Source organism: Sphaerodactylus townsendi, linkage group LG02 (genome assembly GCF_021028975.2).
Source record: "Sphaerodactylus townsendi isolate TG3544 linkage group LG02, MPM_Stown_v2.3, whole genome shotgun sequence".
In the NCBI taxonomy this organism is placed as follows: Eukaryota; Metazoa; Chordata; class Lepidosauria; order Squamata; family Sphaerodactylidae; genus Sphaerodactylus; species Sphaerodactylus townsendi.
In genome coordinates, this window is record NC_059426.1 from 153,593,397 (window position 1) to 153,609,344 (window position 15,948).

Sequence of the window (15,948 nt, forward strand, 5' to 3'; positions counted from 1 at the left end):
GCCCAAGTATTTGTCATAATGGTTAGGAGTGATTCCAATAAAATGGAGGCATATTAGTCTTGGCAGCAAGTGAGAAAATATTCCTTTGAGAGAGAATGTGTTCTGATTTGAAGGAGGCAGCTGTGAGATTTATTTATTGGTTTAGAGCTTTTTAATGGAGCCTCTCCAAGGACCTGCCAGCCCATTTCCATTCTTCTCTAGTGATTTCTGTTAAATCTGGTAGACCATCTGGATCTGGCAGAGGTAGTTGGGCTAAGTATTTATCACAGTGGCTGGGAACGATGCCAACAAAATGGAGGCAAATGCATCTTGGCAGCAAGTGAGAAAATGTGCCTTTAAGAGAAGACGTGTTCTGATTTGAAGGAGGCAGTGATGATATTTATTTATTTACAGCATTTTAATATAGCCTCTCCAGGGATCTGACCAATGTGGCCTACAAAAGAAAAACGATAAAAACAAGGCACTAAAAGATATTAAAATCCTGCAGAAACCATGCCTGGATCTAGAAGGTCTTAAGGTTTGGGTTGTTGCTTGTATCCACTCTGTGGTAAAGATGTTCGAGCAGGTGGTATACACGTAATTTGGTTGAGATGGATTTTCTGGACCGTTTTCAATCCTATTTCCAAGATGACTTTGGACCCAAAGCATATTTGGTTACCTCTGCTGTGTGAGAGGAAAGTACAACCCTATTGATTCTCCTGGACCTCGTAGAAGCTTTTGACCATGCTAACCTTATGGACTGTCTGCCTGAAATGAATACTGGGCCAGGGTCCTTTCTGTACCTGCCTGACTAATCAAAAGGTGATACAGGTAGAAGAAACTGCTTGCTCCTTTTACACTTTTTCTGTTGTTCCTTACAGTATCCCATCATATTGCTCATGACTTTTAATATTAGCATGAAATTTCTTGGGAAGGCTGTTGAAGTATTTGAAATGAGTGTCGTAAATATGAGACTGACATTGAACTCTGTTTTTCCATTGAAACTTTACTCAGGTAGATAGGAAGTATTTCTCCTTTTCAGCTGACTGCAGTAGATAACATATTTAGAGGTGGTATTAGAGCAGCGGAGGGTCAATAAATTGAATTTCTATCCAGACAAGGCTGAAGTGTTTTGATAGATTTATAGCAAATCAGGGAGTGAAGTATCAATCTTGATGTGAGGACTTGCCATGAAAGAGCAGATTTGCAGTTGAGGAAATAATGTTATATCTGTTTCGGCCAATTTATGCTCAGATCTCATCTGTGGAGTATGGTACTTTTAACCAACCTCTGGGGTTCACCAAAACACACTCAGGTGTTTTGGCCACAGTTACCCCTGCCTTGATTATGACATGATTGCTGCATGCAAGTGGATATGCCTTTATGAACTATTTGAAAAAGTCACTTGGTTCAGAATGCAACTGTGAGATTGCTGATTGGAACAGGGTAATGTATTTCACCAATCTCTCTCTGTATTCCACCAATGTTGAAAGAACTGCTGTGTCTTCCAGTTTATTTCTGGACACAATTTAAAGCCCTAAGCAGTGTGAGGGCCAGAGTACCTGATTCTGTTGAGGTCCATTATCAGTGGAAAAGCAAGACATAAATATTTTAAATGAATATCTGCCTTCCTACCTTTTTCCATAAGCAGCTGCACAATCATCAAGAACATTAAAATAGTGGAGGGGGGGGGAGTTTAACCCCAAACAGAAAGCACTTGTCTGTGCTTGCGCGGTCAATTGCCGTGAAACCCATGCTGTCAGTGGCCAGGGGAGGAGGAATGGGAGCCTCTTCTTCCCCGGTCAGTTGCTGTGGCCACTGTGTTGGAAGCAGACATGGGAGCAGAAGGAGCCTCTGCCACTGACCCTCTCCATGCTCCCCCACCTCTTTACTCCACAGGCACAACCACCAGAGGTAGATGGGTAAGTGGGGAGAAGTGGGAATATCCACAACACACCTGATGATGAACTGTCTGTTGTCTCTGCCTTGAGGACTGGGTGTGAAACACCAGGAGCCTCCCTCACACTCCTGACATCCCCCATTTACAGCTGGGTAATGAGTGATGTGAGCCAGTAGGCTTGCATGTAGCTGGGCAGTCTTAGTGCTAAAGAAAGAGATGACCAGGCAGGTAGGCAAAGTGGTGGGGAGGGCATCCTTCTCAGTAAATGTGTGGTCTAATGGCCAGAGAAAGAGAAAACCCCCTTAGAGAAGGACGGAAGGAAAAGAGAGAGAAAGAGAGAGATCGATTGGGAGAGAATGGGGACAAGAGGGGAAGAAAACAATGTGGGGAAAATGGAATGTCTACTACCTGGAAGTTCTTTATGGATCTCTGTTATATCTAATTCTCAACATTGCTCAATTTTGTGGATACTTAAGTCCAGAGATTGGGACTATGAACAGACAAGTCAAACCTTTCTGCAAACCTGAGAAAAGATTTAGGTTTGCTGAAAAATCTGAACTCCCCCCTCCCCAAATACTAGAAGCTATACTTGTAGCATTAAGAAACAATTGCCCTCTTATTGGCTGCTGTGGGGGGTGCTATTCTCCAGTATGCAACTGGGCCAATCCAGACCAGTGGACAGTACCACAGATAAAGGTAAGTAGGCTGATGGGTGGGAAGGAGAGATTGAAGCTGGAAAAGGGGAAGTTGTAGGGGCTTTTATGAAAGGAAAAGTGGAAATCATCAGGGGAAAACGAGATCCCCTCACAAGTCCTTGTAGGCTTGTAAGTATGTAAATAAAAATAGCGTGTTGGGAAGAAGTCTTGAAAGGTCAAAAAGTAAGGACAGGTAGCCTAGATATATGGTAACTGAAGGTATAGAAGGTGGTATGCTGGAGAAACAAGAAGGATAGATAGATAGATAGATAGATAGATAGATAGATAGATAGATAGATAGATAGATAGATAGATAGATAGATAGATAGATAGATAGATAGCTAGCTAGCTAGCTAGCTAGATAGATAGATAGATAGATAGATAGATAGATAGATAGATAGATAGATAGATAGATAGATAGATAGATAGATATTGTATTGTTTATCAGTCATTTCATACAGTATGCTGTGAGGAAGTCTAAAACATTTTTTTTTTAAAAAAATCAGGTAGTATCAGCAGTCCCACTTGAACCTCAGGGTGGGTTTACAGTTGGATTTTTAATGCCATAGGATGTGTTTGCAACATTTCCTCATGATCGGCACCGTGGCAGATGCAAACTGGTCCAACTCTCCTCCAACACATACACCCTTTTGTTAGAAATGTATGCTTCCATCCTGCCACTTCTTCAAGGATGATGCCATGAGGCAAATCCTGGATCCCTGTTGAATCTAACAGCTTGTGGATCTGACACATTTATATGTATCGCAATGAAACATTCCAAAAGGCTTGTTATCAGAATGCTTGCAAATCATGTTGTTACTAGACTAGTAAAAATGTCTTCGCTTGTTTTTACTGTTTCAGCAGCTTGTTATGTCAAGGACAAATTTAATGTAATCCCCTGGGGTTTTTACAAAGAGTACCACATTTACAATAGTATATATAGAACCCACCTGAATTATAGTATCTGTAATTTTTGTTCTTCAGCTTCCCTGGTGGAATTCATACAGCTATTTGTTTCTTGATAAAGAGCTTTCCTCAGTACTTGAAACTGTCCCCCCTTTGTTATGGAAAGTAGTCTTCGGAGACCTCCTCACAATTCCCTGTTTTCTTCTGTGTGGTTACCTGGCAAATATTTAGAAATTTGCCCATGTCCCTCTGGCTTACAGTATATAAATTTGTCCCCTTTCAGTCTCTCAGGAGCAGTATAATCCCATGGAAGTGAGTGTAGGTAGCTTGGAAACAACATTTCCTTCTCAATTGCTGGTTGGGAATTTCCGCAGGGAAACTTCCCAGGCCTTGTTCTGTGTTTATCATAGCAATGCAGTTAAAACAACAGAGAAGCAAAACCCCTTGCAGAGCTGGGGCATGAATCAGTTGTGTTGTTCCTATTGTCTGGCAATAAATATCATTAAAGTAGAAGAGAAGAAGAGTTTGGATTTATACCCTGCTTTTCTCTCGTGGAAGGAGTCTCAAAGCATCTTACAAACTCCTTCTCTTCCTCTCCCCACAACAAACATCTTGTGAGGTAGGTGGGGCTGAGATAGTTCAGTCAGAACTGTGACTAGTCCAGGGTCATCCAGCAGGCTTTATGTGTAGGAGCAGGGAAACATATGTGCATATGATTCCTATGATAGCTGTTCTCAAATTTGGAGAGGGTCCCTCCTTTCAAATCTGTTGCAGAATTTTAAGGACATGTTTATGCATAATAGGGTTTTTGTAGACAAAACATCCAGTATGTAACAGGGAACCTTTGTACAGTGCTGAGTCATAGAATGTCTTTAAATACAAGTTCCATAAGGGACACAAATCAGTCTGCTAAAGCCTAGAATGGAAAAAAACACACACATGAATTCTCTCCAGGTATTTCAGACTCGCAAAGCAGTTGGGAGCCAATACCAAATACCTTTACATTGGATTACCCTAAAATTCTTCTAAGTCTGAAGTTCTATGTAGATATTCTTTTTCAGTCTTACTTCCAAGTAAACACATAGGATTAGGAGGAGGTTTATTGGTCTTCTACAAGCACTTTTGGCTGTACAGCAAAAATAAATTCCCTGTGAAATTAGTCTTTCTAGTCGTTAATTCTTGTTATCTGTTATCTGTCCTGTGAAATTAGTCTTTCGAGTCGTTAATTCTTGTTATCTGTCCCAGTGAGAGAACATAGAACAGAACACAGAATAAATTAAAATCCTGGGATCCTACCACTTCTGAATGAGGGGTGGTGGGGTGTCATGTGAGATGTCACATAAATGGTTGCTATCCCATATAACAACAGCAACAAAGTCTTCTCTGCACACAGAAAACTAGACTATTTGGGCAAAGACCAGTATTAAACTCAGTTTTCTATGTGTTCATTTGAACCCCCTCCCCCATATATTGATTCTCTTGAATATGTAGAAGTGGTTCCCTAAAGAGAACACAGGCTGTTTCTACACAACACAAATAAAACGTCTTGAGGATGGGAATAGAAGCAATTTGGGGAGGAGTTCTGCACATTTTTTTTCTCAAAATGTTTTGAAAACGTTTTATTTTAGCCCAAAACAGTTTTATTTGGAAATGCTTAACTAGCAATCTTTATTCCTGAAACATTTCAAAACCTTTGCTGTTCAGAGATCAGGAAATGTTTTATTTCTCCTGCCCGATTTTGAAGCTCTCACTTTTGTTTCTCTGCTGCCCACCATTTTTGTGTTGCTGCAGTGATTCTCCATGCTGTCCACCAGTCGCTGAAGTGTCCTACAGACATTTTCTCATCCTGCCTGCCATTTCCATCACTGCAGTGCACTAATAAACTCAGTATTGGCTGCCAGTTACAAGAACATGTTGTTTTTCCATTTTAAAAATTTTCTGTGAGGTATCTTCGAAGCTACAAACACACAATATGAAAATCAGCAAGGCTGTGTAGATTTCGGCTGTACAGCAAAAATAAATTCCCTCTTGTAATAATTTGGAGATGGTTGGATTCCGAAGGCCTGACTTGGAAGGCCACACAGTTAAAAATGGAAGCAAAGGTGGATAAATGAAGTTCCTTTTCTGCACAGAGTTTTTATATCAATAGTTGTTGTTCTAGCCCACAATACGTTCTGGAGTAGATCAGCATGTGGCCAGTTCAGGGCAGCATAGGATAGGACAGTGACCTAGATCAAAGAAACAGAATTGTCACACTATAGCTGTCTTACTTCACTGGCAGCTTCCTTTTTCTTCCTTCCTTTGTTTTTTGCTGTCAGGTTGCGTCCAGTGTAGGGCAACCCCATAGTATTTTCAGGGTTAGAGCTGTTCAGGTGTAGTTTGCCATTGCCTGCCTCTGTGACAACCCTAGACTTCCTCGGTTGTCTCCCATCCAAGTACCAACGTGGGTTGACCTTACTTAACTTCTGAGATCTGATGAGATTAGGCTACCCTAGGCTATTCAGGTCAGAGTGGAGAAATATTTAGCTAGTCAGAAACATCTAGAATAGTATGGAAATATTTGGGTGTGTGTAAAGTGTTGTCAAGTTGATGCCGACTTATAGCAGCCCAGTAAGGCTTTCAAGATAAGAGACTAATACAGGAGGTTTGCTCTTGCCTTCCTGCATAGTGAATCTGGCATTCCTTGGTGGTCTCCTAATTACTAGCCAGGACCAACCCTGCTTAGTGTCTGAGATCTGACAAGGTCAGGCCAACCTGAGACATCCAGGTCAGGGTTCAAAATATTTAGAGTACAATAAAATGTTTTGTTTACCATTCTTTCATAAAGTTTCATTTTTGAAATTGCTTAGTTTGCTCAGAAGAACATCCAAGTTGATAAAAGTTGTCGCTCCCCTGTGGAATGTCCCCCCTAGCATTGGGGGCTTCATAATCGTGCTTTCACTTTTTAAAATATTATGTGGCTGTTTCTATAATTGCTTTCACAGTTTCTATAAAATAATTACATATAAACCTACATTTTAAAACTAGGAATTATTGCTGCATTTTGTTGGAAACAATGAACTTTGTGCTGTCCCTTGTTCTCAGACCTCAGAGGGGGCCTTGACTAGACAGAGAGATAGAGGGGTCAAGGCACTGGGCATCCTTTGTCTACTGCTCTATAACTTTCTTTTTGTGGTATAGGTTGCTACTCTCAGGGAAAAAAACTTCCTCCTTTTCACACCTCCACTCACATGTACATTTTTTCTCTTCTCCATCCTGCAACCATGAGAGCAGGACACAGATCCTGTATGCCCCTCCATCCTAGTAAGTTAGACTAGATTAGAAAATGATATTTACCATATCCTATCCAGTAATTTTGTTTCTGGTACAAAGTGGGCTGTGCTGTCTACAATAGTCTTTGAGCACTGCTGAATTATCAGATGTTATATGTAGAGTTATCAACTCTGGGTTGGGAAATACTTGGACATTCTGGGGGCGGAGCCTGGGAAGGCAAGGTTTGGAAAGGGGTGGGACCTCAGTGGTATGTGCACCTTCCTTATGAGGAAAGGCTGCAGCGTTTGGGACTCTTTAGTTTGAAGAGGAGACGTCTGAGGGGGGATATGATTGAAGTCTATAAAATTATGCATGGGGTAGAAAATGTTGACAGAGAGAAATTTTTCTCTCTTTCTCACAATACTAGAACCAGGGGGCATTCATTGAAAATGCTGGGGGGAAGAATTAGAACTAATAAAAGGAAACACTTCTTCACGCAACGTGTGATTGGTGTTTGGAATATGCTGCCACAGGAGGTGGTGATGGCCACTAACCTGGATAGCTTTAAAAGGGGCTTGGACAGATTTATGGAGGAGAAGTCGATTTATGGCTACCAATCTTGATCCTCTTTGATCTGAGATTGCAAATGCCTTAACAGTCCAGGTGCTCGGGAGCAACAGCCGCAGAAGGCCATTGCTTTCACATCCTACATGTGAACTCCCAAAGGCACCTGGTGGGCCACTGCGAGTAGCAGAGAGCTGGACTAGATGGACTCTGGTCTGATCCAGCTGGCTTGTTCTTATGTTCTTATGTGATGCCATAGAGTCCATCATCCAGAGCAGCCCCTTTCTCCAGGGAAGCTGATCTCTGTCATCTGGACATTGGATTGGTTGTAACTCCAGGACATCTCCAGACTTTGCCTGGAGTCTGGCAATCCTATTACAGTGTGTTTCTTTAATACATCCTCCTCTTATGTGCAGATATTTTAAATGAGTTTAATAGTCTGTAGCCTGCTTTATGAATTGCTACTTGCCACGACAAAGTTAATCGTATTTGGCAGCCCTCTCTTGGTTGAGCCAAGCAAATTGAATTAAATAGGCTACAGAGATTAAATGTTTTAGCAATTTGCCGTGGCTTGTAGAATCAAGGAGAGAGAAAGCAAGAAAGCTTCTGTGAGCACGACACTTGTGCCCTGTCTTACCATATGGTGCTCTGTTTGTGAAAGAGAGTTTGATCTTTGGCTTCTCATCAGATCAAATTGAGTATTCACCTCTTCTGCAAACCACTGCAAGCATGTTAATGCTGTTTTATCTTAGGGTCCTTTTCAATTAGTTCACACTGGCTTAGCGGGCTGGTCAATTCGACCTGAATGGTGAATGGCTTCCAGAGCAAATGTGCTTACTACTCTCCTTTTAATGTTGATCCTGGTCATGCATTGCTTTGAATTAATTGGTGCAAACTTCTGGAAACATTCATCGGTGATTAGAGGCAGAAAGTTGTTAGTATCCAATCTGCCTTCTGTTAAGAACTGAAAAAGAAAAGGGTCGATGTTTGAAAAAATACTCTACTACATCTTGGAAGGTAGGCAGGGTTGGCACCAGTCAGTATTTGGCTGGGAGATGACCAAGGAATACCAGAGTTACTACATAGAGACGAGCAATGGCAAACCACCTTTGAACCTCTCGTGCCTTGAAAACTCCAGGAGGGGTTACCTACAACCTGATGTCACTTAAGACCTGATAGCCTAAATAAAGCCTAAATAAAGCCCAAAATATTCTGAGGGACCCGTCTCATCCAGCACACTCTCTTTTTAAACTGTTACCATCTGGCAGACGATACAGGGCCCTCAGAACTAGGACAAAGAGGCTTAGAGACAGCTTCTACTCTAGAGCTGTGGCTATGCTAAACTCCACTGCTTCATATTGATGTATTTGGGGCTGTGTAGGGATGGGTGGAGGAAGGGGAAAGTGAGGATGATGTATGAGTCTGAAATCTGTGTGCATCGAGGAATGCTGCTGTAAATTTCGTTGTGCGTGCACAATGACAATAAAATGCTTATGCTTATGCTTATGCTTATAAATAAAATAAAAACAAATAAAAAACAAAATCACATGGGTCACAATGTGAAGGAGGTGAAATCAGCATGTGCTACATCCATACTTTGCAGCAGGGCTAAGGAAGGGGGAGAAACAAATGTAGTGCCATTTCAGTGTTAGAAAAGCGAGCTGGAGCTTGGGAGTGAGTGGGTGGAAGTGGAGCCAACAGTATCAAGCTAGAGGGTCAAAAGCAGCTGAGTTCAATCTGAGTCAGGCCTCAGCCAGGCTCAAATGGGCCATTGCCGTTCCCAACCTCTTTATGGAGATCGAGGGTGGGGTGAGCCCAGCTGGTCCTGCTCCCAACCTCTATGTGGAGATTGGGGGTGGGGCGAGCCCAACTGGCCAACCCTCAATTCTGCCCTGCCCCAAACACCCAAGGTGTTCAGGCAGGTCCCACCCAGGGACCCTGGAACGCCGCACAACTGACAGCCACAAGAAGCAAGGACCTCCAGCAAGCCAGCAATAAGAAGAAACAGCAGAGACATGACAGGGGAGCCAGAGCAACAAGAACAAGCCACAGCAGTTCCAGGGAATTGGGTGGAGGCAGCATAGCCCTAACCAAGCTCCAATCAGCAGTGTTCAGCAGCCTTAGAGAGTGGAGCGGGGCTGGCACAGCCCCAGCCAAACTGTAATCGAGGAGGAGGGCCAGGAAGGCTGAAGAACCAGTCTCAGCCAGCAGGGCAAGATAGACATCTCGTCCGCCACTAGGAGGCTGGAGCACAGAGCTCCAGGAGGGAGGGAACCTCCTGAGAGGGATAAAAGGGAGGCTGAGCAAGAGGGAGGAGGTTGGTGTGGCACAGGGGCTCAAGTTTGCAGGAGTGCTGTTAACTATCTGACAGAAGGAAAGAGTTTATAAATAGAAGCCTGAGTCATGTCCTGTTTGTGCCAGAAGGGTATCTGAGCTCCTGCAAGGCCAAGGTGGCCTATGCTTCAGGGGTGGCCAACATAAGGGGTGCTCACATAAAAGGCAGGATGAGACCAGTAAGTGGCATTAGGCTAGTCTAAGGATACTATCTCTGTTTTGAAGAAAAGGAGCATGATGCAATGTGATATATTATTTGCCCTTGCTTTATCAGTTTCCTGGTTAGTGTGATTAATTCTCTTCTTCCTACCAGAAGATTCACCATATGCTGGCATAACAAGGTCTTAAAATCGTGATCTGAAAAAAATCTGCTTCCCTTCTCTTTTGTTTTGTAACATCTGGCCTGCTAAACTCAGTTGCATACTGTATCACACCACCCAGAGCCCCTTGGGGATGGGGCGGTCTATAAATAAAAGATATAAAAATAAAAATAAATAAATAAATAAATAAACTATTACATGTATTTCTTTCTTGGCTTTTTGACTTTTATTTTTAGAGAGTGATATGGCTACTTCACTACTAGTGAGGATAGCCATCTCATATAACGTTCTGGGCTCCTGCCTTACGAACCTGTCAGCAAGAGTTCCATGTGGGGTTACTTGATCAGAATGTAGAAAAGGAAAGTATCTTACCTAGAAAATGGCAGATTTCTGCTATGTTCTGTAGGACTGGGAAGTTCTGGAAGAAAATCAAAGAGATGTGTAGTCTTTCAAAGTCTTTCAAAACTTCCTCTTCTTGTAGCAGCAAAAGGCAGGCCTGGGGGAAAGGGACAAGTTCATCCCACCTTAAGATATTCAAAGATAGGAGAAAAAAATTGAGAGAGGGATGCCTCATCTCCAGAGAGCACTGGAATATTCCCCACGTACACAGTTCCACTGTGGAATTGCCAGATAGCATGAACATAAATTTTTTAAAAAGGGGTGTGTGTGAACTACATATCTCTTTGATTTTATTCCAGAACGACTCAGTCGTACAGAACAAAAGCACTTCTGGAATCCAATTGTAAATCCTTGTTCAAGTGTTACATAGACCGCCTACAAACCATGGTTAGCAAAACCAGAGCCAATGTAGGGATTCTTGCAGTTTCTGCTTCTTTTTTCTTTCCAGTATCAACAATGGCTTAAAGTAGTGATGACTACCCCCACTGAAAAAAAGATGATGGAAGAAAGTGAACGAAGGGCAGAAGCAGCAGAAAATCCAAATTGTTTCAAATTTTTGTTATTGCAGTCAGGACTAGATCTAGTTCACCCAAGGAAGAGAGTTCCCTGGGCCCCCCTTCCCCCACTCACCCTGTAGTTGTCAACCTACAGGTGATGGCTGGAGATCTCCTGCTTTTACAGCTCCAGGCAACAGAGATCAGTTCACCTGGAGAAAATGGCTACTTTGGAAGGTGAACTCTGTGGCAGCATACCCTACTCAAGTCCCTTTCCCTATACCCTGTTTCTCCAAAAATAAGACATCCCCTGAGAATAAGACGTAGTAGAGGTTTTGCTGAAGTTCTAAATATAAAACATCCCCCGAAAGTAAGACGTAGCAAAGTTTTTGTTTGCCCGTCGAACAGAACACCAGAGCATGCAACTGTGGAGTGGAAAAATAAGACATCCCCTGAAAATAAGACATAGCACATCTTTGGGAGCAAAAATTAATATAAGACACTGTCTTATTTTCAGAGAAACACGGTATATATTCAACTTTAAACTTGTGTCTTATTACTGGGCCACATCACATGTAGTGCGCACTGTGAATTAATATCCTTCTCCACTGGGGGCAGCAGTGTGTCCAGAAACTGAGCCAGGCCCAGCGGCAGTAGAGGAGACGGGTAACAGTTTTAATGTACTTCTGCAACTACATGATTTCATTGTTTTCTATTTAATTCATTTAATTTGCAATTCCAAAAGAGTCCGATATGTGTGTGGGGGGCGGGGGTGGGGGCTGCCTTTATGAAATATGTTTTCAGTTACATCCCCTGTCATCCGTTGGTTCTGCACAGGAAGGAACTTTAGCTGTGTTGGTATGAACAGAGAGTGTTCTGGGCATTTTTATCATACTTTGTGTGATGAATGTTGTGTCATCTTGTGACAATTGATTTTTTAGCCAGAACAAGTTGCTTGGCTAACTGTGGTGAGTAAATGTAGTTTCCAGGTGATTGTGGGAAAGCTTCATAATGCTGCAGGACTTTGTGCATATAATCTTATTACAGGTCAGAAATGTCTAACAAATAGTCAGAAAAGCTAATACATTTTTTGTGGATCAGTAATTTACCCCTTTGCAGAGGCGTCCTTGTGAGGATGGTACTATTGAAACTGCTGAACATGTTCTGTTGTGCCTTTTACATTCAGATTTGTAATATTTATTTTATTTATTTATTATTGGATTTATATACCGCCTTTCCCCGAAGGGCGGTATGCCTTATAACACTCATACCTTATAACACTCATATTTATGGGTTATGTAGGACGACTTTGGCCCTTTCCACACATGCAGAATAATGCACTTTCAATCCACTTTCACAATTGTTTGCAAGTGGATTTTGCTATTCCGCACAGCTGCAAAGTGCACTGAAAGTGGATTGAAAGTGCATTATTCTGCATGTGCGGAAGGGGCTATAAGCAGTTTTATCTTACACTGCCACTTTCTGACAAAAATTCTGAAATAACACACAAGGTGGCTAAATTTGGTGTGTTGGCTTGCAAGTTTAGGAGGACTCTGGTTAATTCTGTATGATAAATATAAATATTGGCTTCAACTGTTTGGTTAAGATTATTCAAGTTACTTGTGTTGGATTTTGTGTTGCTGTTTTTATACTGTATTTATTTCCCCCCTCTTTTTATCTTGTGCTGGTCATTGACCATAAATTGTTGGATTGGTAACTTGGGTGGGTTTATTTGCAAGGCTGAATTTAACCGTTTACTGTGTTGTTTTGTAACCACACTGGAGATCGTCCCCTGTCACTTCTGATCAAGCTGTTCAGTCCTGTGTCACTGCCACTTTGAATAGCTACAGAAGAGTGATTTGAAAATTCCTGCTTGATAGTCTCAGATGTCCTTATATTTGTAATGATGTCTGCGCAGGAATTACAGGAGATGAAGGAACAGCCCCTCCCTCAGCTAATGTTTTAGACATTGCGGGGAACGAATTTGCGGGAACCTGTGGATTTCATTATGAACTCCCCTCCCCCAATCTTAAATGGAAGTGAATCAGAGCTACCACTAGCTCTTAATCAGTTGTCCTTCATGCGCAGTCTCAGGATAGCAGTTGCCATTTTGATTTGTTCCAGCTATGTGAGTTTCCTGTCATTCTCTGTCTCTTAAGGGCACCTCTTCTAGGAGCAGCTGTCATTTACGCCCTCGTATCTTGAGATGTTTGCTGAGGTGCGCACTGGCCTCTTCAGTCATGTGTTTTTGTGGAAGGATCTCCCCTCACTCATGAGGCTTTGTATGCATTATTCAGTTAGATATCTACTCAGAAATAAGTTTCTGCATGTATGCTGCTCTTTGGAGTATTGAGAGCACAGTCCTTACCTCAGGAATATTAATTGGATCGAGCCGTTTCTGTCTGAGTTTACTAGGGGGTGTTTTCCCAGAGAAACAAGCTCTCTGTCATACCTTCAGTTGACCCTGGTCGTCTTTGACTTTTTAAGCTGTTTTCTTTCATTTCAATTTTACTGTTTGGTCTGCCTCAGCCAACCTTACCTGTTCTTCATTTGTCTTTCAGCCATTCGTGAATTTCCTGATGATATATTTACAAACAAGCAAAGACAGCAAGGAGCCGTGCTGCTTCACATCACTGGTGTAAGTTATATTAATAAGCTCATTTTCCAACTGAACATGTTGGTGTTGTTGCACAAAAAGGATAGCCCAGACTTATTCCTTAATGTACATATTTTGACCTTGCACAGCCTAAATGTTTGGAGAGAAGAAGTGTTTCTTACTGGAAGTCTGCCTGAGTTGACAGCTGTCTGGTTTCCAACTAGCCAAATTTCAGGTCATAACTGGGCATTATAGGGAACACAGGGATGTTACTAAGTATAGCAGCTACATATGTTCTCTTCCAACTTACGTGATGGCTAGTAATATAAATGACATCATCTCACTCTACTAGGGTTGCCAACTTTCAGCGGTGGCTGCAGATCTCCTGGGATTACAACTGATCTCCAGGCAACAGAGATCAGTTCACCTGGAGAAAATGGCCTCTGATAGAAGGTGGACTCGATGGCATTGTACCCCATTGAAGTCTCTCCCCTCCCCAAACCCTGCCTTTCTCAGCTCCCCCCCCCCCCAATTTTCCAGGTATTTTGCAACCCAAAGTTGGCAACTCTTCATCCTGTCCCCAGAAGCAGCAGACAATGAAATGGAGTAGGGGCAGGAAGATTTCCCAGATATCACACAATGTGAAATCAACCTCCTTTTCCATTTCAAGAGGAGGGGATGTTTAACCCCTTCTTGCACCATTTTCCTCTTGCTTGAAACGGAACACATACACACGCACCAATGACTTTTGCCACTACAGGCTTTAAAATGCATGTTTGCAAATGTTTGCATAGAATGCATAGTTTAAGCAACAGGGGTAAAAAATAACAACCTCCCCACAAGTATATTTTTATGATTCCCCAACCAATAAAAACAGGTTTTGATTGCAAAGTTTTCCAAAAGGGGGAGGGGGTGGGAATGTTGTGTGCCCATTTGCACCTGCTGATGAAGTTAAATATGGTTGCATATTTTAAGTGGTTGCGTTCCATTAGGGCAAATGACAAAATATCTGAGACAGGTAATAGCAACCTTCTCTGCCAAGCTACTCAGATATGATCCCAAGCTGTATGGTATATGAGCCCTAATTAATATTTTTTTCTTTGTAAATAGGTGTTTTTCAAAAAGGTTCTACTCGGTTCAGTGGAGCCTTTTTTTCAGAAAAGTGTGTATGAGATTGCAGCTTAATGTTGCTTTCCACAACATAGAAACAGCCTCATCTGAATCCAGACTCCCTTGTGGATAGCAATATAACACAAAGTTCCTCAACATCTAGGCCTCTGTATAGATTTCACAAGGCAGTGCAGATTCGTATATGCCAAAGAACTGAGATAAATGGTATCAATCTTTATTACAGTCATTCAAATCTGGAGAAAAACAGGGGGAGGAAATACACATAAACTAACTTGAAATTTAATGGAAATAAGGCTGTTAAAATCTGTAATATATAACTAACAGTTTAAACTGTTAGTGTTAACCAAATTTTACAAACTGTCGCACAGAACTTCTCAGTATGTGGTAAAACCAGTGGGTTTTCATTGATAAATAATATACCAGCATAAACTGAGTCTGATTGACTGGGATACCTGCTAAGCAAAGGAAGACTAAGCTTAGAACAAACTTCTTGATATAAAGGGCAATGAAATACAATGTGTTCCATAATTTCACATAATTCCATAATTTCTGCCCTAAATGAGATAAATGGTAGAAGACCATACCTATAACTTTGTCCAACGTTGTGGGATAGGTCATACCAACTTTCGCTTCAGTGGGGACCCAAAATGTATTAAATTGTTTCCTCTTCTCTAATTTATCTTCACCATAACCCTGAAAGGTGGGTTAAGCTGAGGGTATGCAACAGGCCCAAGACCATGCAATAAGCCTCCATGTTAGAGTGGGTTATATATCAGGGTAATCATAAGGCAAACAAATCGTGACAGGGACTAAAACATATTTGTGGAAGATCAACGGTTTTCAGTAGGCTCTTACACAAATTGAAGTTTTAGAGGAAGAAGAAGTGTGCTTCGCAGAAGAGACTGCCTAGTGCACATAGAACCTTTTTGTAGGATCCAAGCTACTGTTTGTAAGGTGTTACAAATTAAAACCTCACTCTATTTTAGAAAGTTATAATGCCTTGTGTACCATACAACTATCGCTCCTCTTCAGTGACTCTGCAGATTACTGAAATAATCCAATATTCAACCTTGAAATAATGAGGTTCAGACATATTTGCACGTCTGATTTAATTTTACCTTTGTACATTTTAAATGCAAATTGTGCTTTTTTGCGCTGTGTTTTTGAGAATTAAAATGTATTTCATGTTTGCTTTTGAAGAAATGTGTGGCATAATAGCTCCCAACGAAATTGTTAGTTTAACCATTGTGGCTTCATGTGAGGTGAAAACACCTGGGAAAGAGGCCCACTGAACACCACAGTACTTACAGGACTGTACAAAGAAGTGTTGTTGTAGCTCAACCCATTGAACCAGGACAAGCTGTCAGCTTCAAAATCT

The 15,948-nt window shown here is 41.7% G+C and overlaps 1 protein-coding gene across 2 annotated transcripts in view; it reads left to right on the plus strand.

Moving 5' to 3' along the window:
* SLC24A4 (solute carrier family 24 member 4) overlaps positions 1-15,948 on the plus strand; it is a 139,649-nt gene that overhangs the window by 79,077 nt on the left and 44,624 nt on the right. For both annotated transcript variants that reach the window (XM_048485229.1, XM_048485230.1), the window contains exon 3: positions 13,405-13,481. In XM_048485229.1, the coding sequence (XP_048341186.1) occupies positions 13,405-13,481 (77 nt within the window). The remainder of the gene's footprint in view (positions 1-13,404; positions 13,482-15,948) is intronic.